The sequence below is a fragment of the Poecilia mexicana genome, unplaced genomic scaffold, assembly GCF_051168715.1.
Source record: "Poecilia mexicana isolate PSO_F unplaced genomic scaffold, ASM5116871v1 scaffold_15, whole genome shotgun sequence".
Classification (NCBI taxonomy): domain Eukaryota; kingdom Metazoa; phylum Chordata; class Actinopteri; order Cyprinodontiformes; family Poeciliidae; genus Poecilia; species Poecilia mexicana.
In genome coordinates, this window is record NW_028263384.1 from 4,976,018 (window position 1) to 4,999,457 (window position 23,440).

At 37.2% G+C, this 23,440-nt stretch overlaps 1 protein-coding gene across 2 annotated transcripts in view; it reads left to right on the forward strand.

The window, feature by feature from the left end:
* The window catches only part of cdh5 (cadherin 5), an 82,616-nt gene that overhangs the window by 33,824 nt on the left and 25,352 nt on the right, over window positions 1-23,440 (forward strand). For both annotated transcript variants that reach the window (XR_015765525.1, XM_088013453.1), the window contains exons 4-14: window positions 567-689; window positions 827-994; window positions 1,218-1,399; window positions 4,692-4,799; window positions 5,628-5,773; window positions 5,849-5,982; window positions 9,128-9,237; window positions 9,380-9,482; window positions 15,236-15,366; window positions 15,467-15,581; window positions 22,908-23,040. Coding sequence is in view for 1 of the 2 variants with exons in the window: in XM_088013453.1 (XP_087869579.1) it covers window positions 567-689; window positions 827-994; window positions 1,218-1,399; window positions 4,692-4,799; window positions 5,628-5,773; window positions 5,849-5,982; window positions 9,128-9,237; window positions 9,380-9,482; window positions 15,236-15,366; window positions 15,467-15,581; window positions 22,908-23,040 (1,453 nt within the window). In the remaining variant the exon portion in view is untranslated. The remainder of the gene's footprint in view (window positions 1-566; window positions 690-826; window positions 995-1,217; window positions 1,400-4,691; window positions 4,800-5,627; window positions 5,774-5,848; window positions 5,983-9,127; window positions 9,238-9,379; window positions 9,483-15,235; window positions 15,367-15,466; window positions 15,582-22,907; window positions 23,041-23,440) is intronic.

Here is a 23,440-nt window from a genome sequence, read left to right on the forward strand (position 1 = left end):
TGTTATCTTCTGTTAATTTTTAAAATCTGTTTTGCGGTTTAGTTAGCTTCCACCAGTGTTTTTGTGTTTAGTGTTAGCTTACGCTAGCTTTTTTATGTGTAGCAGTTGAGCATTAGGTTTTGCTATTTTTAAAATGCATTTAGCAGTTTTGCATAATTTTAACCATTGAAACCAGGAAAGGAAACAGAGAAGTGAGGAAAAATGTAAGATTTCTATGGTTCAACATATGTAGCCTATGGTTTGACCACAAACACATTAATTTCATTTCCAATGTTAGTGCAAAAACAAATTTTCCTGGTCAGTAAATATAATATTTAAATTATGTGTGATGTGAAACTGAAAATATTCATTTTTGATAAATATTTGCAAATTCAGAACAAAAATAAATTTTCTTTTACGACCACAGCGGCCATCTTGAATTTTTCAGTGGCTGTCTCTTTTTTTGGAGCCCCTAAAAAACTGGACCAAGTTAAGTTCTTGTATCTATCTGCATATGAAAGATTTTGCTGAATTATTCAATTATCTGCTGCACTATTGTGTAAATCACTATACTTCCTCTCCTCTAGAGGATACAGTAGTTCAAGTGAAGGCAACCGACGCAGACGACCCAAACACAGACAACGGACAAGTCAGATACAGTCTGCTGAATGGCCGGACCTCTGATTTATTTGAAATCAACTATGAATCAGGTAGGCACCTGCAGCACTATAACATTTTCTCCATGCTAAATTTTTTTTTTTTTTTTTTGAACAGCTGTAAGACTATTTGTGCTTGAAAATGAGTCAGAGTTGACATCAAAGATAACACCTTGCCTGTGTCTTGGCAGGTGTGATCACCTCTAAGGTAAGCAGCCTGGACCGGGAGACAAAGAGTCAATACGTGGTGGTGGTCCGGGCTCAGGACATGAAAGGAAGGGAGTCTGGCTGCATTGCCACCACCTCAGTGGCCATCACCATCACTGACGCCAATGACAACATAGCGTCTTTTACCAAAAGTAAGCAACAGTCAGCTAATTCTTTAGCAAACATATATATATATATATATATATATATATATATATATATATATATATATATATATATATATATATATATATATATATTTATATATATATATATATATATATATATATATATATATATATATATATATATATATATATATATATATAAACATATATATAATGTGTTATTTTTGTGTTTGCTTTCTGTCATAAGGAAAATATGAAATAAGTGTCCCAGAAAACCTTAAAGTTAATGAGAAGATTGGCATCCTGGAGTTAATAGACTTAGACGAGGATGAGAACAAGCAGCCCATCTTTTCTATTCCAAGTGGCAATGGGAATGTATTCGGCACCAAACCCAGTGAGGATAACAACTGCATACTGGTGCTCAAACAGGTAAGAGGCTTGGAGGGGAGAAACTGATGAGATAATGTCTCAAAGCAGTCTTGTTTTTAATTCACAGTTATGTGGTGTAAGATATTTTAAATCTTTATGGTTCAATTCATTCAGATTCTTGGTTAGGGAGGAATTTTAGTTTGAAAATGTTCTGGATTAGCCTGACCATTGGCTTTCACCCATTGAAGTGGATATCTGTGGTTGAATTTCAAACTTGCCAGTCAGCAAACAGAAGAAGTCATGAACAATGACTTTGATTTTCTGCACTGTTTTAAGTTTAAAGTCTGCCTGTAGTTTTAGCAATGAAACCCATTGAGAAATTACCTCAAGAAAACTATCGGCAAAAAGTATATATCTGCTCTCAGCTTCTGTAGAAATCTGACCCATTCAGATCACCACATCGGAACTGGCTCAAATCTGAAATTCTGAAATGTAACTTCTTAGTATAATGTGACTTACGTACACAGCTGATGATATACTGAAGTATTTAAGGCGAAGATCTTGAAATATATTGTCTGTTGCAACAAAATGCAAGCAAGATGGATTTAAACATGTCCAAGAGAAAAAACAGAAAACAGCTCTGCCTGTGTGTTGCACATGAATTGTCTCCTCCAGCTGCACATCCAAAACATGGGTGAGTTTCTTCTAAATTTAATCCATGAAATAAGTGAAATCCGCAGAGAATTTGTAACACTTGGGTGCTGAAATGTTGGAGGCCCAGGAACTGATGGAAAACTCTTGCAGGAACATTAAAACCCGAGAGTAAAAATACATTCCGCTATCACAGAACATTACAAACATGAACGAGTCGAGCAGTAGGATGATAGCAGTGAGCTCTGACAAGATTTTCGTAAATTCTCATACACCAATACACTGACATCCTTATTGTGTTTTTTTTTTTTTTTTGATCATGCTTCCTTACATCTACTGCCAAATAACGACAGCATAAAATGCAAACCTGGAAATAACACAATACATTTTTTTGTAGTAATACACAACACAGTGTTTGAGCTGCATTCTTCTGGTTGGAGAAGATATTTATCCCTGCAGGAATTTCTGAAGGTTTACTTGTCAAGATAAAGTATTTAGGGCTTCAGAGAGTTGAAGATGCACTATTGTAAAATAAGCAGGGTAATAACTGGCTCCCATGCTGGCCTAGAACCAAATTGGACTCTGATCTGTTCACTCGCCCCTCAGCTCTGTAGCCACTCTTCATTTTCCTCACCGTCTGTATTCACAAAATAAACCCAGCTATCGTCCACGCCGCCGCCGTCAAGGCTTCATTGCTGCTAAGGTGTTTGCTAATGCCTTTCGATAGCCTGCGACTGAGCAGCATTATGACTGTGGATAATCGTGTTAGAATATTCCCGTCTATCTGTATTGTCCCTTCTGCAGATGAAAATTTGCTGTTGTAATGCAGTAGAAAGAAAATAACAAACAGGATAAGAATGGCTTCGCTTGTTCAAGATAAATAAAAATCAGCGTAAAGCAAAACTTCTTTGATTAGGAATATGATCACAAAGGAGGAACATGTTGGTTTTTATCTTTTACGTTCAAAAAAATTCTTCTTAGGGTGCTGTGGTGGCGTAGGGGCAAAGCACAACCCACATATTGAGACCTTGGTTTGATTCCCAGCCTGGTGACATTTGCCGCATCTCTTTCCTGTTGAACTACTTTCAAATAAAAGCCACTAGAGCTAACAAAACCTTTAAAAAAAAAATTCTTGTGGGGAAAAAGTGACATATTTAAAAAGAAAATTATTCTGATGTTTCAAGTGTGAAAAATAAGTTGCTGTCACTATTGAGGTGGGAATTTAACATTTTAGGAAGTGAGAAAGTGTGTGTAGTACCAAAGCTTGAAGTCAAGCTGCGTCTTTAACAACCTTGGAAAGATTCAAAGTTGATGCTATAATGAAACAAATTAATTTTGAAGCGTCATGTTGAAAAAACAAAGCAATAAAAGTAACCTTAAAAAAAGTTCACAAAGAATAGAGATGCTCAACCTGTCTTTTAATCTGAACTTACTTAATCTGCTGTTACCGACATATTTTGTTCTAGAATGGTTTTACATTCACAAATATATTTTATTTCCCTGTGTTGTATACGCTAACTCAGTTATACTGCTACAGTTTTCCTCACATCCTCACTTTTATTAACTTTAATACTCAAATGTTTAAGTCACAGTGATCTTTTGACATATCATTTACATTGCGATTATATTTAGTGAATTGACCAAATGACTGAGCAGCTTTTATTTGTGAATAGCACCGTTAGCATAGCTAGCATCACTGACTGTAACAGTGTCTGCACACATTGAGCCTCTCATATTTTCAGGGGTTTAGGCACCACATTTTCCTGTGAATGGCTGAAATATGTCTGTAAAAATATCTATTTTAATAAATTAAAAGATAACATACCTTAATATGAATCAATACACTCAGTGGAAACCATGTTGGCACTACTGCAGAAGCTAACTGCAGTCTTCCTTATTTCCATTTTTGTGGAAACACCCAATCAAAACCAAGAAAAATAAACATAGCTCTTTGATTAGCTGACTTAGGTGTCAGCCAATAGGATATTAAGTACGACTCAGTGGTAGAACTAGAAAGTTTTCATGGGTGTGGCCAGGCTGATATCATCGCTATCTCAGTGGTGTTCAACAACTGAAAGGCCTAGACTGCTCTAAATTTTTATGCAAAACAAATATTTAATTTTTCTCCGTCAGTAGAAGGCTAACTCTGCAGGTGTCTAGACATGGATCGTTAATTAATCTAACATATTAATCTAATGACATTTATGAAACATCTGTTTGGCCGCTAAGTTTACAGATTTAACCCTAACCCTAAAAGTATTATATATACTTTTAATATTTAAGTATGAAGCAACTTTTCAACTGTAAAGTAAAACTCTAAAAATGTGACCCAACATCCTGGAATGATGTCAGTGTTTGCTTCAAATCCTATGTTAGATCTCTGCTGAGAACATTGTCTCATAAATGAAGAATCCACCAGACTATTTGAAAAAGCTTTAGCTGACGTTTTGTAAATGATTGAGTCTCCTGGGTTGTTTTACGTTTGCATCCTTTTCACACATGAAGTTCTCAGCCGTTCCCGTTCAAATAAATGGAGGTGCAAATGTGCTCCTGCTCAGCAAAAACAAGAACGCTCATGTTTTCACATGCTCTCTGGAGGATGAATCCAGCGTTAGAACAGATTGACTTCAAATGTTCAAATGACATGATGTCAGAAGGTTTAAAATAGCAGCGGCTCACTCACCTCCACTCCTCTCTGCAGGCTTTAGACTACGAGTTGCGGAATAACTACACCTTCACTGTCAAGGTGGATGAACGGCTACAATTTTCTCCAGCAGAAAACCTCAACATCGCAAATACAACGGCACAGGTAAGTCCCTCATCGGCTAGCGTAAGCAGAGCTGTAAGTAAATTGAAAGTTCTACATTTCTGATTTAGAGATTGGATCTCACTAACTTTCATTCTGTATTTTGTTAATATTCAACAAAAAACACAAACACCCTGTTTTAGAAATGAAGACTCATTGATACTGTATGTAAACACAAAATACAGCCACAAACCCCCCAGAAAACAAAGTTAGATGCATACATTTCTGTGCAAAAGTCTTAAATCTAAATTTCCTCTCATTTTCAGACAAAACTATCAGCTTTCAAACGAAGATTTTCGCACAATACATTACTGCATCATTATGGAAAATAAAACTTATATTGAGTGTCAAAACTTGCTTGAATTTCCACTTGTTTTTCAAATCCAATTATGTAAAAGATATAAAGTCAGAATGTTATAAAGAAGCAATTTTTTTTTACAGTGATTGTGATCGAATGAGGATCGAATGCACCCTCATTCAAAAGCAAAAATGGGAAGTTTCACTTCTTTTTCTGATTATTAAACAGGATCAAGTTTAAATGCCAAAAAAACAAATTTTGGGACATTTTTATTATGTAAAAAAAGGAAAATCAAACTTAACCCAAATGAAAGTTTAATGTGTTTAATGTGTGAGCGCCGGAGATAGGGTCACAAATAATCCCATAAAATCAAGATGTAGGAAGGTTTGAACTGGGATGTTTTGAAGGAATCCAGAATGTACAATCATCAAATAAATTGACTGTGAACCTAAGAGGGCAGCAGAGGTGAAAGTCAAGTAGAGTATTTAGATCATGTCCAAATCAAAGTGTTTCTCTTCTGTAATATGCTGCAGGTGACCATCAAAGTGATGGATGTGGATGAGCCACCAGTTTTCACTCACTCCATCTACAACTTCAGCATTCCAGAGGAGCAGATGGAAAAAACAATATTGGGGAGAATCCAAGCCAGAGACCCAGATGGAGTCAGGAAGCGCATAGAGTACGGTTCCCTTTGCAGCTGAGTCCAGCTGTGCAGCCACTCGTCCTGCTCATCACTAGCTCTCATTGTTTTCAGGTACTCCATCCTGGAAACGGGCTTACCCTTTAGGATCGACTCGACCTTGGGTCAGCTGTCTGTTCTGAGGAGGCTGGACAGAGAGGCGGAGGAGCAACACATGTTTAAAGTTAAGGCGCAAGAGGAGAATGGCGGTACGTCACACATCAACACTGAACCAACACGTCCTCACAAAATAAAGATGGGAACATGTCTGCATTTTTTTAAACAATGGAAATTTGAAAGTGTTAAAACGGACGGTATTTTTGTTTCAGTCAGGTTGTGACACATTAACAGGGATTTTATCACAGATTTAACATGTTCCTGTAACACCTGCTTCCACCACTCTGGAATTGGAGACTAAGCAGGAAAATCACATTAGCAAGTCTTTTTGTTCACACACAGCTTTCTGTATTTTTAGACAAGCAAATGAATGAAATCCAGAGATCTATTTTAGCTGCTTGTCACAACGTTTAGGGAGCACAACGGTCCCCCGAGCTTTGACTAGGTCCTCCATATATAAAACATGTTCTTGTGCTGGAGATATTTTTAAAAACAGAGACAGCAAAGAGAACTATCAGCAGAGGAGCAAAGCAAAAGAAGTTGTAAATGCATCATAAGAGACACTTTAATAAAAAACAATACCTGTCAAACATGGAGCACGTAAATAGAAAACTTTTCAGTCACTTGACCTTAATCAGATGCGTCACAGACGCAAATTGCTCATAACTAATTATAATCACAGCTAGTCACTGCCAGACCCGTCCGCTAAAAAAATAATAATCAAGAGCTCTGATCAGGACTCTGAGCCTAAAACACAAAATCTAATATTTATAAGCAGAAAAATTCAAATAGATTTGGGATCTCGGTGGAAATTTAGAGGTTGTCTAAGTGACAATTAATTTTTTAGCTGAGTGTTCAATAATGTAATCCTCCATAGCTTCCACTGCAGGAATTTTAAATAGTTTGCAAACAGCAAAGGAAAATGTGAGTGTATGATTTTAAATTTAATTGTTTCTCCTAAGAGTCTGAGAGCACAGCGGTCTTTGATTGGACCTATTTGTATTGTACTTCCATCAGGTTTCATTTATGTTCGAGGAAACCACATCATCACTGACACTTGATGCTATTCTAGCTGCTTTTAACTGAATAAAAGTTGCAGTGTATTGATTTTTTTGTGAGGATTTGGATTTTGTGTGTATTTTTTCGGTTAACTGAGTCTCTCTGTTGTCACGGCTACCCCTTTATTGTTTTCAGCTGTCCTTTGTTTTCCCTGATTATCTCCTTATGTATTTAACTTCACTTGTGTCCCCTGCTGTCTGTTCGATCCTTGTCTTATGTCATTTGTCTTTGCAGTCATGTGTCATGTCTGCGTTCCTCCAGTGCTACCAGTTTGTGAGTTCTGAGCCTCATCCTTCACCTGTGCTGCCTGGATTTCTGTACTCTTAGTTGTCACCATTAAAATCACCATTTTCACAATAATCTGAGTTCACTGTGTCTCTACCTCACGTCAAACAATCCACAATTTGTGACATTTTTAGAGTTAAACCTCCCTGTCATGAACCAGTGTGGACAGTATGACCGTCTCTACTTAGACATTCTTAGGCTGCCTAGCACATTTTTGACCTTAATTTTGTAGATTGCAGATGCAACATGCAGCAGATGTTTCCTTAAGGAAACAGACTTCTGTATAAAAGTACTAGAATGGTTACAGACTTAAAGTGTTGCCCATAAGTTCTGCCTTGTTCTGAACAGACTACTCAATCACTCAGCAGCGGCCACTATTGGCTCTACAGAGCAATTCAGTATGGCTCACTGCGCTTCGGTACGCTACGCTAAGGTCCGGAGTATGCAGGAGGAAATTGCTCTAGACTGGCAATGGCTCTAGACTACCCTAACCCAGTGTAGGTATTTAACACAAACACCTACACTGCAGAAATGCTAAATCTTACCAAATATCTCTGTTCTACTCTCTAGTGCAAATATGATAGGTATTTTCTCAACCTACATAAAAAGAACCACAGACAACATATGAGTTTTCAACCAAGCTTTCAAGAAAGGAGAAGTCGCAATGTACAGCTCCTGCGAGACATTCACTGCGGGTTCAGTTGAATTAAGACAAAACTGACTCGTAAGTAACTCGTCAGCAAGACATAGGAGCTTCTTTTAAATCAATAATTCCTCAATGTGTATGAAAACGTACATGTCTATTGGCAGGTTATTTCACTTATGAGAAAACTTGATATAAGTGAAATAATCTGCCAATAGAAGCACTTTTGATCATTGTTAAGGAATTGTTGACTTAAAACAAGCTCCTATAACTTGCTGAAAAGTCACTTGTAAATTAGTTTTGTCTCATTTCAACTGTAAAAAGGTATTTACGTGAGAAGCTAAACCAAAACTCTGTATGATTTTGTGTTTTGCAGTGAAATGTTGCGTCACACCAGTGTAACAACAACCATGAGGCACAAATGTGTCTTGTGTTTGTGTCAAGGAGTCTCATTTTTCTATCCTCCAGTGTTGGACCGTGTTGTGTCTATAGTACTTTATCCTGCAGATGTCCCTCTGAACAGGGCCCAGGGCAGTGCAGAACAGGTCGCTTTAACAGACAATGTTTCTGGACAGTGTCTGTTTCCGTTGTCTGCTTACTATGAAAACTAGTGTAACAAACCACACAAGCCCATGTAACAGTATCACTGAAACCAAGACATGAAGCCAAAATGGTAACATAACATCAGAACTGCATTAAGTCAGCTTTATTGTTGCTGTGTATTGTTTTCTTTTATTGTAGTTAAAAGGCCAAAGTGTTTCTACATCAGTGGTTTAACAAACGTCTCGCCTTCATCTGCATTTGTGTTTTATTGATAAAACTTTGCTTGAAGTTGATGCATTGTTCTAACTTGTGTTAAATCCCTTTTCACTCTACAATTAGCCACTATGCTAGGGTAGTAAAGCAAAGTGGCTAAGCAAATGCAGAGTCTCACTTTACTTTTGACCTGAGAGATGTTATCTATTGCAGATGTAACTCTTTGTCGAGACTAAATATATAAACTGTCTGTAAAGAGTAAAATGTGGCGACAGGTTGAGGCATCATGTCAGTAAGAAGCCGAGTTTACTCAGTGCGCTGACTCTCCTGAAAGCCACTGTTGAGAAAATAACAGAAATTACGGGAAAGGCAAAAGCAGAAGAAAACTAAGCAAGAATTTTCTGGTTCATTTACAGAAACGCAGCTTATGGAAAAACTGCTGACATAAAACCACAAAAACACCCAGATATTCATGAAATGTCTCTCCTCTGTAGGCCTGGCGTCATTTGCTGATGTTTTTGTAACAGTTCTGGACGTCAATGACAATCCACCTGAACTGATTGCCAATGATATCTTTGTGTGTGAGAACGACGTCAGAAACACGGTGAGAGGAGAACATTCTAAATACCGTTTGGTTACTTTTAGATAACAGGCATTTGCATTTAACTCAATTTTATCTTCTCTATCTGGTGTTTTGTATGACATAATTTGCTACAGTCTGTGTGTTACTTGTTTCCTGTTTTTAGGTGATCGGTAACTTGGGAGCCTCGGACAAAGACGATCAAGCAGCTAGCTTCACTTTCAGTCTCGCTCTTCCCAGCTCCAACTTCTCCATCAGAGACCACGGCAGTGAGTGCTTGTAATAATTACCTTGCTCTGCTGCTTCTTTACCTGTTGATCCAAGCAAAAAGGGGAACTTGCAGAGGGCCTGCTAACTTGTTGCTAAGCAACAGATGAAACTATCAGCAACAGATGAAACTATCGGCAGCAGAGTGCTCAGTGTTGATTAGTTGTAACTGAGTGCTTTTGTAGTGCGTTTTGTGCTTCATTATTCCTCAGAGAAAAAAGATGGTCACAGTTTCTTCACTGATCCTCTGTTTTATTTTTTATTAATTTTTTTAAAATTATTATTATTATTAATTTTTTAAGAATTAATTTAATGAGAGCCAATCTTTGCTCTTTTGGCATAAAACACTATTTTAGAAAAAATAGGACTGCTTTTATGAGTGGCAGACACGTTGCAATGGATAAAATCTTATTGTTTACATCTGTAAATTTTGCTTGTGCAAAACGCTGGAGGGGAAAAAGGCAATTATTTTCTTTGCCATCCATGGCCACAGCTGCACTAGAACAAATTAATTAACAAAACAAAACCTAGAGATGAAGTTGTGATTCATTCAGGTCAGTGTGTCACAGCAGAGAGAAAAACCATTGAGGAACTCAAACCACTCCTAATTCTTTTTTCTCGTTCTATGTCAGTTACATTACACACAGATGAGTTGCCATAGCAACTGACTGATAACTCTCAGCTGTCATGTTTCAACACCAAAAACCACACAAAAATTTCCCACGCAAAGAACAGAATCTGTTACAGTTTAATGTTTCTGGGCTTGATGCTTATTTTGTGATTATTAATAATTTATCATCTAAACACAGTGATGGTTGATTAGTTCATCTAATTTTTACTGCTTTGAAACACACCAAATTCTGCAGCACAACTACTTGTTACTGTTGTCAAAGTTAAAGTTAAGCTAGCATAACTAAACTACTTCCCGCTCCATCGCTATTTTTTTATAATAAAATTATTTCCTGACCTTGTTGTTTAGTTGTCATCGTGCTGGCAGTAGTAAAACATTTAGGATTTAGTTAAGTTGACAACATGACTCCTAAAACTGATGGTGGTAAGGAAGCAGCATGCTAGTAGCCCCGCCTCCCCACACTCCCTAAATACAGTCTTGGTGTTTGGTTTGCCAGCTTTGATTTTCCAATTTTCTTCTTGTTTTTTTTTTCCACAACATTTTCATTTTATTTTTAGTGCAGGGCCTGTTTTTTTTTTTTTCCTTTCACCTATTAATCGCTGTCATGCTCAATGGATAAATCAAAAAGGGATAGGTATATCCCTAGGGATATACCTATCCCTAGGGATAGGTATAAATACCACTTTCAAAGATTACAAAAAATTATGGATATTTGGAACCTGTAAATGAAAATATTAGTGGTGATGTAAAAATTTGGTAACACTTTATTTGAAGGGGGTTGATAGATATCTTAAATCGTAATTACGGATATGTGTCCCGTCAAATGACAGATCCAGTTACGTCATTTGAGATATCTTGAAAGAAATTTTGACTAGTCAAAATGTAATTGAAGATATCTTGAATTATTATTTTTACTAGTCAGAATGTTAATACAGATATCTTAAATTACCATTCCGGATAGTCAAAATGTAGTTTTATCTTGTCAAAATGCATTTTTAGATATCTGGGTAACACTTTATTTGAAGGGGGGTGAATAAGACTGACATGACACTGTCATAAACATGACATAACACATGTCGTGAACATGAATAAGCCTTCATGAATATTTATGACTTTTGTCATAAAGCGTCATTCGGTAAATTATGACACTTTTAATACAAAATTGACATTATTCAAAATGTCTTTGTTATGACAACTTGACATTAACCAAGAAATCATTACTGACTATGATTATTTGTTATAAAAGTATTATTGATTGCACTTTAAAAATTAGGTAACTTTATGTTATTAAAGATAAAGTTTAAACAGCAATGATTTCTTGGTTAATGTCAAGTTGTCATAACAAAGACATTTTGAATAATGTCAACTTTGTATTAAAAGTGTCATAATTTACCGAATGACGCTTTATGACAACAGTCATAAATATTCATGAAGACTTATTGATGTTCATGACATGTGTTATGTCATGTTTATGAAAGTGTCATGACAGTCTTATTCAACCCCTTTCAAATAAAGTGTTACCAAAAATTTCAGTATAGTTTGTTTGTTGCAGTCGGTGTTTGGTTGATTTGAAGCTCTGGATGGCTTCTGACATTTAAATCATTTATATTCCCAGAGAGAGATTTTCAATCTTCCCATATAATGAGATTTTCTGCCTTTAGCATTGGAGAATTTAAAAAGAGGTTAAGATACAAAAATAATCACATGACTTCTGCTGCCTTAGCACTGGCTGCAGTTTGTGTAGAGAAGAAAAGGATGTGCATTGGGAACCATGAGTGGCGACATGAACGTCCTTCATCATTTCATATGATTTTCATCCCATTCTACAGCGACTTTTGGTACACAATTATGATGCATATCTCACATCAATGAACTAAAATAAATATGACAGGACCTTCAGACTGGAGATGAAACAGTTGGATATGAATTTGAATTAGCATCAGACGTGGCTCAGGTCGGATTGTTCAAATTGCAGTAAACAAGTAGATTTGCATTGCCTTTGCCTGCTACGTTAGCATAGCCCAGCAGGTTTTGATTGTGTGGTGTTACACTGTATCGATATTCCCAAGTTAAATTAACTGAGATGGTTCAGTTAATTTTCAGATGAGCTGAAAAGTGTTAGATTTTGAATTTTGTTTTAATCCTAATCTGCTTTACACTTAGTTACCCTGACCGGTCTGGTATTATTTGCTCTTTAGTGATTACCCGGATTTTTATTCATTGTTATTAAACTAAAGTGGGTGCAACACATTTCAGATTTTATTTGTAAAAATTAAGACAAAATTATCTCTAATTTTCCTTTCATTTTACTATTAGCATCAACAAAATAGTTTTGAATTGCAATGTGACAAAATGAGAAAATGTTCATAGGGTGTGAATACCTTTGCAAAGCACATTTTAAACATAATAGGACACAAATTGAAAGCATTTTGGGTTATTACGTTTCATCTGAAAACATTGCCCCAAATGACTTAAATGTTCAGAGCCTCAGGTAGTCAGATGAAAGATTCAGGCAAAGAGTTAATATTTAATTTAAGTGGAACTTGATCAGATCTAAAAGCAAGAAAAACAGAGAAAAAAAGTGAATAAACAACCCTTTCCAGCCCAACACTCATCCATTTCCAGTCTTCACATGCCTGGAGGAGCTGGCTTGTGAAGGTGATGGAGGAAGAGGAGAATAAAGGAGAGCAAAAGAAAGACATGAAAGGAGAACAGAGAGAAATGTAGATGAGAGGAGGCACCGGGGAAAAACAGCATTAAAAGAAAAATAAACACCAGAGTTAAAGATAAAAATGAAGTCTCTACTCATGATTCCAGAAAAAAAAATCCTGTGTGAGAATGACATTAATGAAGAATATCAAAAGAGAATAATATTGGAGGAAAAGTTGGCAAAAATGAAGACAATGAAGGAATAAATTAGCAGAGAGACTGTGAGGGATGGGATGAAGAGAATAAAAATAAATTACATGAAGGAAAAAATAGCTGTGAGGCAGACTTCATGAAAATCAAATCGAAATGTCAGCTGTTGAAAAGACATGAAAGGTGAAGAAGACGGAGAAAAGAGACTGTAGTTGTTTGTTGGAGCTCCTCTCAAAAACATCCACAAACGCTCCCAACACGCAAAACCTTCAAAGTGAAAGCTCCTGAAAAATTAATCGTCTGCCACCTCTTTAAATCTGTCATAAACAACCTTCAGTAACAGCATGACGACTGTTGTGTGCAGCTCGCTACATTAGAACCAGAGAGACAGGGTGAGATGGACAAACAAGGAAAAAGAAACATGAGTAATGAGATAGAGGAGAAGAAACCTCCAGAGGGCAACGAGGACAATCCTCACAGATGGGATTAATAACGAAAATCAAACAGAACGAGAGGCGGATCAAAAAGAGAAGAGTGATGGGATGAAGGGTTGATAGACACTGGTTCTATCGTTTCTTCACTCAGTGAAGGTTTCCTCTGTACAAATGTTTTTAACAAGCTTGTATTTTAAGTGTTAACATGCACTGGTGAAGTTCTTTGTCTCCAATCAATAATTACAATGATGCATTAGCAATGTGATCAATAGTTTGATCATGTTTTGTTTATTCTTTAAATATCTAAATGAAATAGTGGAATAAAGTGACACTTTCATTCAGACCTTACTGAGAATTGTTAGTTGAGGGCTGAAGACTGTCCTTGATTCAATAGAGCAAAACTATTTCAATCTCATCACATTTGTTAAATTTGGATTCAGTATACGAATCTGGTCCCAGCATGGAACCCTGTGAAACCCTGAATTTATAACATTACAAAGAAGTCTGTCAGATTTAAATGAATTAAAAGCCTTGATTACAGTTATCTTCTCCTGTATGTCTGACAGTTTCCTTCCAATTCAGTTCCTCCATAGAGCAACAATTCACAATGAATGGCAAATGGATCCTAACACACAATCCTGTTCTGTCCGGATTCAGCTCCAGTAACTCTGGCTCGTTCCATTGCAGCTAGGGCTGCCAATGCTAACGTGTTAGCGCATGTGATTAATCTATAAAGTTTAATGTGTTAAACTTTAATGTGTTAATATTTCATAATGCGGAGAAACAGGCTTTATGTTTTGACCTGTTACCTGTTTTGACTTAAAAACCTCTAATAGTCTTACTTAGCTGACAGCAGCGCGGTACGCTGTCTTGTGCTGCGATCAGCAATGCAGAGTCACAAATGTGAGAGAAAAATGATTGAATGAGGCTGGTGACTCGGCTGTAAATTTGATATTAAAAACCACCATGATGAATGTTTGGATATATCCAAGCTAGCATGTAGCCAACCTTGTAACGGTGAATTATCCGTCAATGGAAGCTCAACCAGTTTAGAGATTGAAACAAAATTATTTCTTTTAAAGCTTCCTGAATATGAAAACCTGGAAAACTGAATCGTTTGGTTTGAGGCAATAAAGCAATTTTGGAAAACGTGCATTTTTACATTTCAAGTTTACAAAGTTAGTGTAGTGATGGATTGTGATAAATCATAGTGATAGATTTATTGATTAAAATTTTTAATTGATTGGCTTTATAATTAGTGCTGCCAATCAGTCTGATTTAGATCGAGATCGCAGAATAGGAGTTTTCAGCCAGCAGGCCTCAAGCAACAGAAGAGGAAGGAATAGCACTGCTTAACTGAATGCTACGGAAAACCTGAGAAAATTTGCTCTCTCTTTCACTGGCATTGCTTTAAAATGGACTGAAATCATAGAAATGGACTGAAAACAGAGTAAGTTTGAAACTAAAACATTCCAAAGTCTTAGTGACCACCCCAAACCGAGCTTCTTCTGAACTTTAACGCAGAACAGCAAGTGGAGCAAAAGGAATTTTCCTGTCATTGTATTCATTCAAATTCCTAAAACGGAGGTATATTGTGTACGGCTCTCCTCTATTGGAGGACAAAAGTTTCAGCAGGAAACTTCTGTCCTCCAATAATTGAACTAATGACTCCATTGTTTTGGACGTGGCCTGTTGAAAACACAACATTCTAACATTTCCTACTGGCACAACTAATGACTTTTTCCAGGGCTAATTTGGTCTCTGCCAGCCCTAGTCCAAAGAGCATTTGATGTGGATGCTAACTACTTGTGTTCCCACTCATCTTGTGCAGATAACACGGCTGCTTTACTGGTGAAGGAGGGCCCCTTCAACCTGGAGGATTCCAGTGATTACAGTGTGGAAGTGCGCATCAGTGATGGAGGCCAGCCTCTCATGAGCAGCATCACCAAACTGCAAATCAAGGTTCTTTTATGCTTTGCTTTGAATGAAAGGGGAATGTCCAACATGTCTTCTGAAGGAGTAGGCAACAGAAAGAACCAAACACTTCCTTCCTTTGTCTCAGTTATGCCAGTGTGACGCCAAGCGAGTTTTTTCAAGGTGTAAGGCCAGTATGCAGAGGATGGGGGTCAGCGTCCACGCCCTGATTGCCATACTGCTGTGCATACTGACCATACTGGGTAAGTCTGGATTTATGTTCTTGGTTCATGCATGAATCTTTTTGTCTTTTGTACATTTTTATTTTTTCTTTAATATAACCTATGTTTCTGTATATCTCTTTTAATTGGACAAAATAGTCCTGTGGAGAATGTTAGGAAATTTGTTTGATGTAAATTTGGAGAACATTTCCATGAATCTCAGCAGCTGTGTTTCCACTGCCCATATGGCTGCACAAGTTGGAAGTATAAAAATAATTTATTATGTTTAACTAAAATTAATAATTGTTAAGGAAAACGCACCAATTAAAAAAAAAAAAAAAACTCACACTCTTTGGCTGTGTAAAAATTAGCGTGTTTCCCAAAACTGCAGTGGAAACACTTATTGCATCACACGAGTCATGTGATCAGTGACTGGATGTTACTGGTGGTGGAAAGAAGTGGAAGGATGATGGTGGCACAGTGTTTTTTAATAACTTATCACTCTAAAGTTTAGAGCTTCAACTGAAAAACTGAAAATCCATAAAGCAGCAGCAGCGATTGATGCACTGCTAAGCGATTGGCACATGAGCATAGATTCAATAAATGATTTGGGTTTTGGTGCACCAAACCCCATTCTCCAAGTTGTTGGTTTTATGAATAATACAGCGACGGATGTGGAAGTAATGCTCGTGGTTGTGAGCTCAAGACTCTGTTTGATACCTTCACCCACTGTTCGTTTTTCTTCATGGAGAAAAAGAGACACTTGTCATGTCAAATCAGAGGCCCAATGGAGACAGTCGGACAGACGTGAGGGGTCCAGGATGAGTGGTGCGTAAGACGGAAGGAAAAGAGACAAGGAAGTTAAAAAAGGGATGGAGGCAGAGAGAGAAACACATCTATGCAGACATGGATCTGGGGAAATGCAGAAGGTGAAAGAAACGCCAAAGGCAAAGAGTTGAGGTGCGATCGGTTGGGCTAAATGACAGAAGAAGACGACATGGTTTGGAAGTGGTTGGAAAGAGAAAACTGTGGGAAAAACAGTGGAAAAATAGGAGTGGTAATAAGGAAAGTTTATCACCTCTTTAGGTGCCATCTGCTTATCAAACACCAGCAAACACCCAACCGATTAACTATTAATTCACTCCTTCACTATCATCCTTTCTCTTTAATTTTTATTCATCTCTCTCTTCCTCTCTCCCTGAGGGTGTCTCTTCTTCTACCACTCTTTTCTGTCTTCCTCTCTTTTTATCAAACAGCCCAAAAGCAAGCCAGATTAACTATTTAATGCCCTTTGTGGCCAGACAGATAATTCTGTCTGGCCACAAAGTAATTTGCCATTCACACACACATTTTCTCACATAAAGTCAGGCTTGACACCCAGAAATTTTTCTCAGTTGTCTTTTCCATCACTTTCTCTTGTCTCTAAGCCTCTAAGCCTGATATCTGCAGCTTATTAAACTGAGAAGCATGTGTTGTAAAAGATTAATCTGTTGGTTTCCCATGCAAACTTAAATCAGTCCGCTCTCCCTCAGCCAAGAGCTGTGGCTAATGCTGAAAGAGTTCGATGTTCACATGGGGTCAGAGGCTTGGGGCCCAATCAAATGTCACATTTTCCTTCTTTTCCTCCTCATCTGTCCTTGTGCCTGATTTGCTCACCCGAAAGAAGGAATCTCTCTGCCTTCTTTCTTCACTCAGCAGCTGCTTGCCATATTTTCCCTCCTTTCCTTTCTTTTCTTCTTTTCTTCCTTCCTCCTGCTTGCTTAGTTTTATTCTCCATGGACACAATGAAGAACTGCTCACCAGCAACATAAACTTAGAAGAGGTTCACTTTAAAAAAGAAGCTTGTAGAACCGAGTCTCGTATTTTGGGAAATCATGCTTCTTCGCCCCATTTCTGATGTAATATTTGTAATAACTTGCTTTCATGTCTTAAATTGATGCATTTTCAGATTGATAGAGTCACAGATCTTCTTAACAGCGAAAATGTCATCCTTTTTTTCCAGACTCATCTTTTGATTCGCATCATTTTCTTAATCTGACTAAATCACAGGGTTTTACTTCAAATATTGTTTCAACCTGTGAACAATGCTGATGATAAACCATAAAAGCTTTTTAATGGTGTGTATGAGCGCCAAAATTAAGACTATCTAGCAGACAGAGGCTCCTGCTCACAGACCAGCACTGGTAACTAAGCAACCACCAATGGTAACCGAGCGGCCGCTTTGGGAAATGAGAAGGATGCTAACGCAAATGGTCAAGTGCTTAATTGCTTTTTTCCCTCTACCGGTCATTAGCATAGATAGGCTGGCATTAGCATGGATAGGCTGGTAATTAGCATGCCCAGGCTAGCTACCCATGGCTTTCTTCTTTAAAGAACACTTTATTAGGGAAACTAGTTGGCATATAATACCTGAAAGTGCCATCCATTATATCCATTGGTAGCTTAATGTAATGTATGGCACCAAGCATAAACTGTCATGTTGGGTTCCAGTTTCTTTACCCACATACAGAACACCACCAGGAGAATCAGATAATAAAGTTTATTTTAACAAAAATGAAAAGTGAGATTATGTGAGTCTGGTCCTTGGGGTTGGCAACCAGGGTTGTCTGTACGCTGCAGAGTAGTGACAAATAGATGATGAGTTAGAGGGTTGTCGGAAAATGGATCTTTGACAAGAATTAGAATGATCTTACTTGATTTGAATGTAGACTTTTGCCAGGGGGGAAATATAGTGGTTTCCAGGGTCTGATCTCTTTGTGGGTGTCCTTGAAGTGATCCGGGTTCCAATGTAAGATCTTAACGGAGTAAGTTCTTTGTTGGCGATGTAGAGGCTGCAGTGGAGGGCGGACAAGTAAGTTCAGGTACTGCGGTAAAGCAAGCCGGCTCTTCGAACAGCCGGCCTGCACAAGATATTCATGTGTGCGACAGCTCAAGACATTATGGTACACCCATTTACGTGCTGCTTTCACATCCCTCTGGATGACAGAGGGAGACCTCTAGAACACAACCAGCAAACATCAACCAGATCTGATGTATAATTTCAAAATAAAAGCCTATTAAAAAAATGACATTTTAACTTTTTTCCCCCTAAGTTGCCGTGCTTATTGCTTAAAAACGTTCTCTTTCCAGTGACTTCTCTCACTTCTGGGTGACACAGGGACACCTCTGGAACACCACCAGAAAATGTCAACCAGATCTGCTGTATAATTTCAAAATAAAAGCCTATTTAAAAAGCAGCTTTTTATTATCTTCCCCTTAGTTGCTCTGCTTATAGCTTGAAAACTCTTTTTCCAGTGACTATTCTCACTTCTGGGTGACAGACGGACACCTCTGGAACACAACCAGAAAATATCAACCCTATCTGATGTATAGTTTAAAAATAAAAGCCTAGTAAAAAAGCACATTTTTACTGTTTTCCCCCTAAGTTGCCTGCTTATTGCTTAAAAACGTTCTCTTTCCAGTGACTTCTCTCACTTCTGGGTGACAGAGAGAGACACCTCTAGAACACAACCAGCAAATGTCAACCAGATCTGATGTATGATTCCAAAATAAAAACATTTTAAGATAAGGCATTTTTATTTTTTTTCCCCAGAAGTTGCCATGCCCATTGCTGAAAAACTCTCTGTTTCCAATTACTTCTCTCACTTCTGGATGACAGAGGGAGACCTCGAGAAGACAACCAGAAAATATCAACCACATCTGATTATAATTTAAAAATAAAAGCCTTTTAAAATAAGACATTTTTACTTTTGTATTCAAAAGTAGAAAATGTAGTGAAGAGCTGCCTCGCTCGCACCTGTCTCTAAATATATACATCTAAAAAATCTCACAAAATACATATTATTATTATGATAATAATATCATAATATGATGATGATTGGGACCAGATGCCTGGGGTGGAAAAACATTTCTGAGTGACTTCTTTGCCTGTTTATATTAGAAGTAGAAAAAAATAGTCATCAATTTCATAGTCAGTTAATTAACTATGAACAGTGATGTCAGACCTCTTTTTTCAGTAACGAGTAATCTAATGTGTTGCTATTTCAAATCCAGTAGTCAGACTACACTTACTTATTGAAATCACTTTGCATTACTGTGCATTACTATTTTCTTTTGTAATTTAATTTTATTTCCTCTACGCGTCTTGGGGAGTAACCAACGTTTCTATGCAACAGTATCAGTAGTGACAGAAATGTAAACAATGGAGGGAGATGCGCATTTTGTTGCTGGAAAAACAGGAACTATTTTGAGTTTAGTCGCCAAGTCCACTAATAATAAGCGGTTTGTTTTTTTTCTAAAGTCGATTGCAAATATAATGAATCGCGGGTTGCGCTTTTGGGCTTGTTTTTGAACGTGTAGTTGCTTGTAGTTGTTTCAAAATAAGCAGACATAAACCCCAGAATTAGGGAATTTCTGGTTCTGGTTCTGGTTCTGGTCTGTTCCCCAGAACCAGAACCAAACAAGGAGAAGCACCATTCAGCTATTATGTACCACAAATCTGGAACAAACTTCCAGAAAACTGTAAAACAGCTAAAACACTGACTTCCTTTAAATCTCAACTAAAAACCCACCTGTTTAGAGTTGTATTTGAAACATTATCAATTTACAAATTTAATGTCTTAATGTAATGTTTTTATTGTTGATTCTATGTTACATGACTTTGTTTCTTTAATTATGTAAAGCACTTTGAAATGCATTGCTGTTCAATTGTGCTATAAAAATCAAACTTGATTGTTTGTCAGTGGGTCAGATGACATGTGAGCTATTAAACACCAATCATATTTTTATAAATATAAAATAACATAAAAGATTTAAAAACATCTAAAATGGGGGAAAATGAGTGTACCTCATCTGTATAGACTGGTAGAACAATTTTCACACTGATTTTAACTCAATAGGTCATCTGACCTAAACGCTATTGAAGAGAAAGAGGAGAAATTTAAGCTAAAAAAATAGGTAGCAAAATAAAATGCATGTGCCAGTTTAGTACAATAATTACACACTGATTTCTATTCAATGTGGCACACAATATGGAAGCTATTGAAGAAAAACATATTTAATATTAAAATTATTTAAAATATTGAATATGACTTGACATTTTAATAGAGGGTAGTGTGTATCATGCAAAAGGATGAATTACCACTTTTTGTATCAGTTGGTCACAAGGCAAGGCATTTATTAACATTTGTTGGACAGGAGTGTTTGTTTTGTAAATTTGTTGACAGTCCCTAAGTGAACCTCCGAGCGCTTGAGGAGGGAGCTGGAGAACGGCTGGCTGAAATTAGCGTTCATAAATCGGATCAATCTTGAGCTAAATGCCGCTTGCTCGGCGGATATTGGAATACCCAATATCCAACTCGAAACTAACCTCACTGCAGTCGGCAACACAATAAAACCACCGGGATAAAGTTTGTTTTGGTCTGTGGGCTGTAAAGATGGCACAGAGTGACTGCGCAAGACGTAAACGCCCCACAATGTCTGACGCAGTGACGTTGGTTCCTCCTTATTAACATAACGATGCAGCAGAGAAAGGGCAAGCAGAGAAGGGAGAAGCAGAAAAAGGACAAGCACAAACAGGACAAGCAGAAACAAGAGAGGAGGCAATGACAAAAGGAGGGCTTGTATAAGGAAAAGACAAAACAAAATATCTACTTTTCTTGACAAAAACGCATGTTTAGGAGAAATGAAAAAGAAAATATATACATTTCTTGACAGAAGACTCGTGTAAGGACAAGGAAAAACTAAATATATATTTATGCTTTTATTTCTTATGTCAGTTTTGGTCCTCCATAGGAGTCTGGGCACAGTGAGGATTGCCATGATGACGATGGCGGATCAATCATTCTTATTGACAAAGATTATTAGAGATTGAGAGTACGATGAGATCCTGGCAGTCTGAGAGGCAGCTACTCAGAGATCCAGGGGAAAGGCAGTGCTGCACAACTGCCAGGAGTCAATCGGGATGAGGCAGAGCAACTCCCCCAGCAGATAGTAGTAAACAGCTTACAGCCATGGCTAACTCCGGGAGTCAAGGTAGAAAAGCCTTTTCCCCATAGTCCAAAAGGCCTTTTTTTACTCCTCCACCCACACCCCCCAACACACAATCATACATTTTTTGGCATCTTGTTTTGACCTATGATGTTTTGTCAAAAATTGCATACAAGCGAATGAAGTATTGCCTTTATTTTCATGCTAATGTTATAAAATTGTGTGATTCAAGCACCAAAATGCAGCCACAGTATGTCCAAAAGAAAAACATAAGTACAATCATTTGCATATTGAGAGTTTACAGAGGCTGATAATCTCCCCACTCAGCTACCGGATCACTGTTGAAACTTTGAGTTTTTTGTCAAATCCATATAAATTAAATGACAGAAACAAATTTTCTCACCACATCTTTGATTCATTGTGTCCAGCTGTAGATTCTAAGACTATGTCCAATCAGAGTCAGGTATTGTGTAGTTGGTGCTTTTAATCAGTTTTCAGCTAATTAAATCCACTCTATGAAACACAAAATGTCACCAAAATTACTCTGTTCCTCTAAAATCTTTCAGAAAATCGTAAAATTGAATCAAATGGAATTGTGATATATATCGTATCGTGATCAGAATATCGTATCGTGAAATTATTGTATCACTACACCCCTAATAGCGGACAAGTTATAATTTTATTTTTAGTCAATTCTTTTACTAAAGATTTTTAGAGACAAGTGGCTCATATTGAACAGCAAACTGAATTGAATCATAGCGCCATAGAATGAACAGAGGGCATTGTGTGTTTCCTCAATAATTGTAAAGTTCTTGTTTTTTTTGTGGGTTTTTTTTTGCTTTTTAACGTAATGTTTTTCTTCTTTATTCTCTCACTTCCTTGTCTGTGCCTCACCCTCTGTGACCCTTTTCTCTCGATCTGTTTGCTCCTCTGTTTTGAGTTTTCTATCTGTCTGACTCATCCTCTTCCACCTTGTTTTCTTACTCATTTCCTTTCTTGTGTTTACTCCCTCTTTCTTCTCCCTTTGTGCAGATTGTTTCTTCTGGAGTCTGGCTGACTTTGTTCCTTTCAGGTTTCCTCCTGTTATCCTCTTGCTGATGTGCCAATTGTTTCAAGGCCTACTTCTCATTTTGCTTTGGCTTTCTCACCATCTCATTTTACATTCTCTGTGGCTCTAACATCATCAACATCTTTCCTGTAATCTTTTCTTTTGCACCATATGTTTTACATTTTCAGTCAAGAAGACCCAAATGCATTATTTACATTTATTACTGTCTCTCAGATGGTAATCTTAGATTCAGATATTTGCACTTTTGTTTCAGATTTTCTTCTTGCAATGATTAATGCCAAAAGACATTAATATTTATTTCCTTTGTACAGTGATAGTGATCCTGTTTGTGATGAGGAAACATTACCAGAAGGATTCTTTGGCCAGTATGAAGAACAATGGTGAGATCCACGAGCAACTGGTCACATATGATGAGGAAGGAGGAGGAGAGATGGACACAAATGGGTATGTAGAAAAACATGTATACTTCATATAAACCTGAGGAAGACATTTTGTCCTTTGCAGTTTTCTCCATGAAAATCAAGATCATTTCTGTTCTTTTTCTTGCAAATGTTTTTTTTCTTTATCCTTGTGAGGTTGTGACTTCACTTGGTGATTTTCTCTTTTGTTCTTCATTTCCACTAAAGGGAAATAAAAGAATCAGCTCTAGAAACTCAAGTATTTTCTACGATTCCAAGAAGCTTTGCTTCTTGGAATCGCAGTCTGATCGGAACAATTCAAAAATGTTTTGATAATTTGTAAAGTATGGAAAATACAAGAAAGGTTTTACGCATCCAGATCCAGAAAGAGCTTTGAAAACAAAATATATAGAAATAGCACAACATAAAAGGAAGATATTATTTAA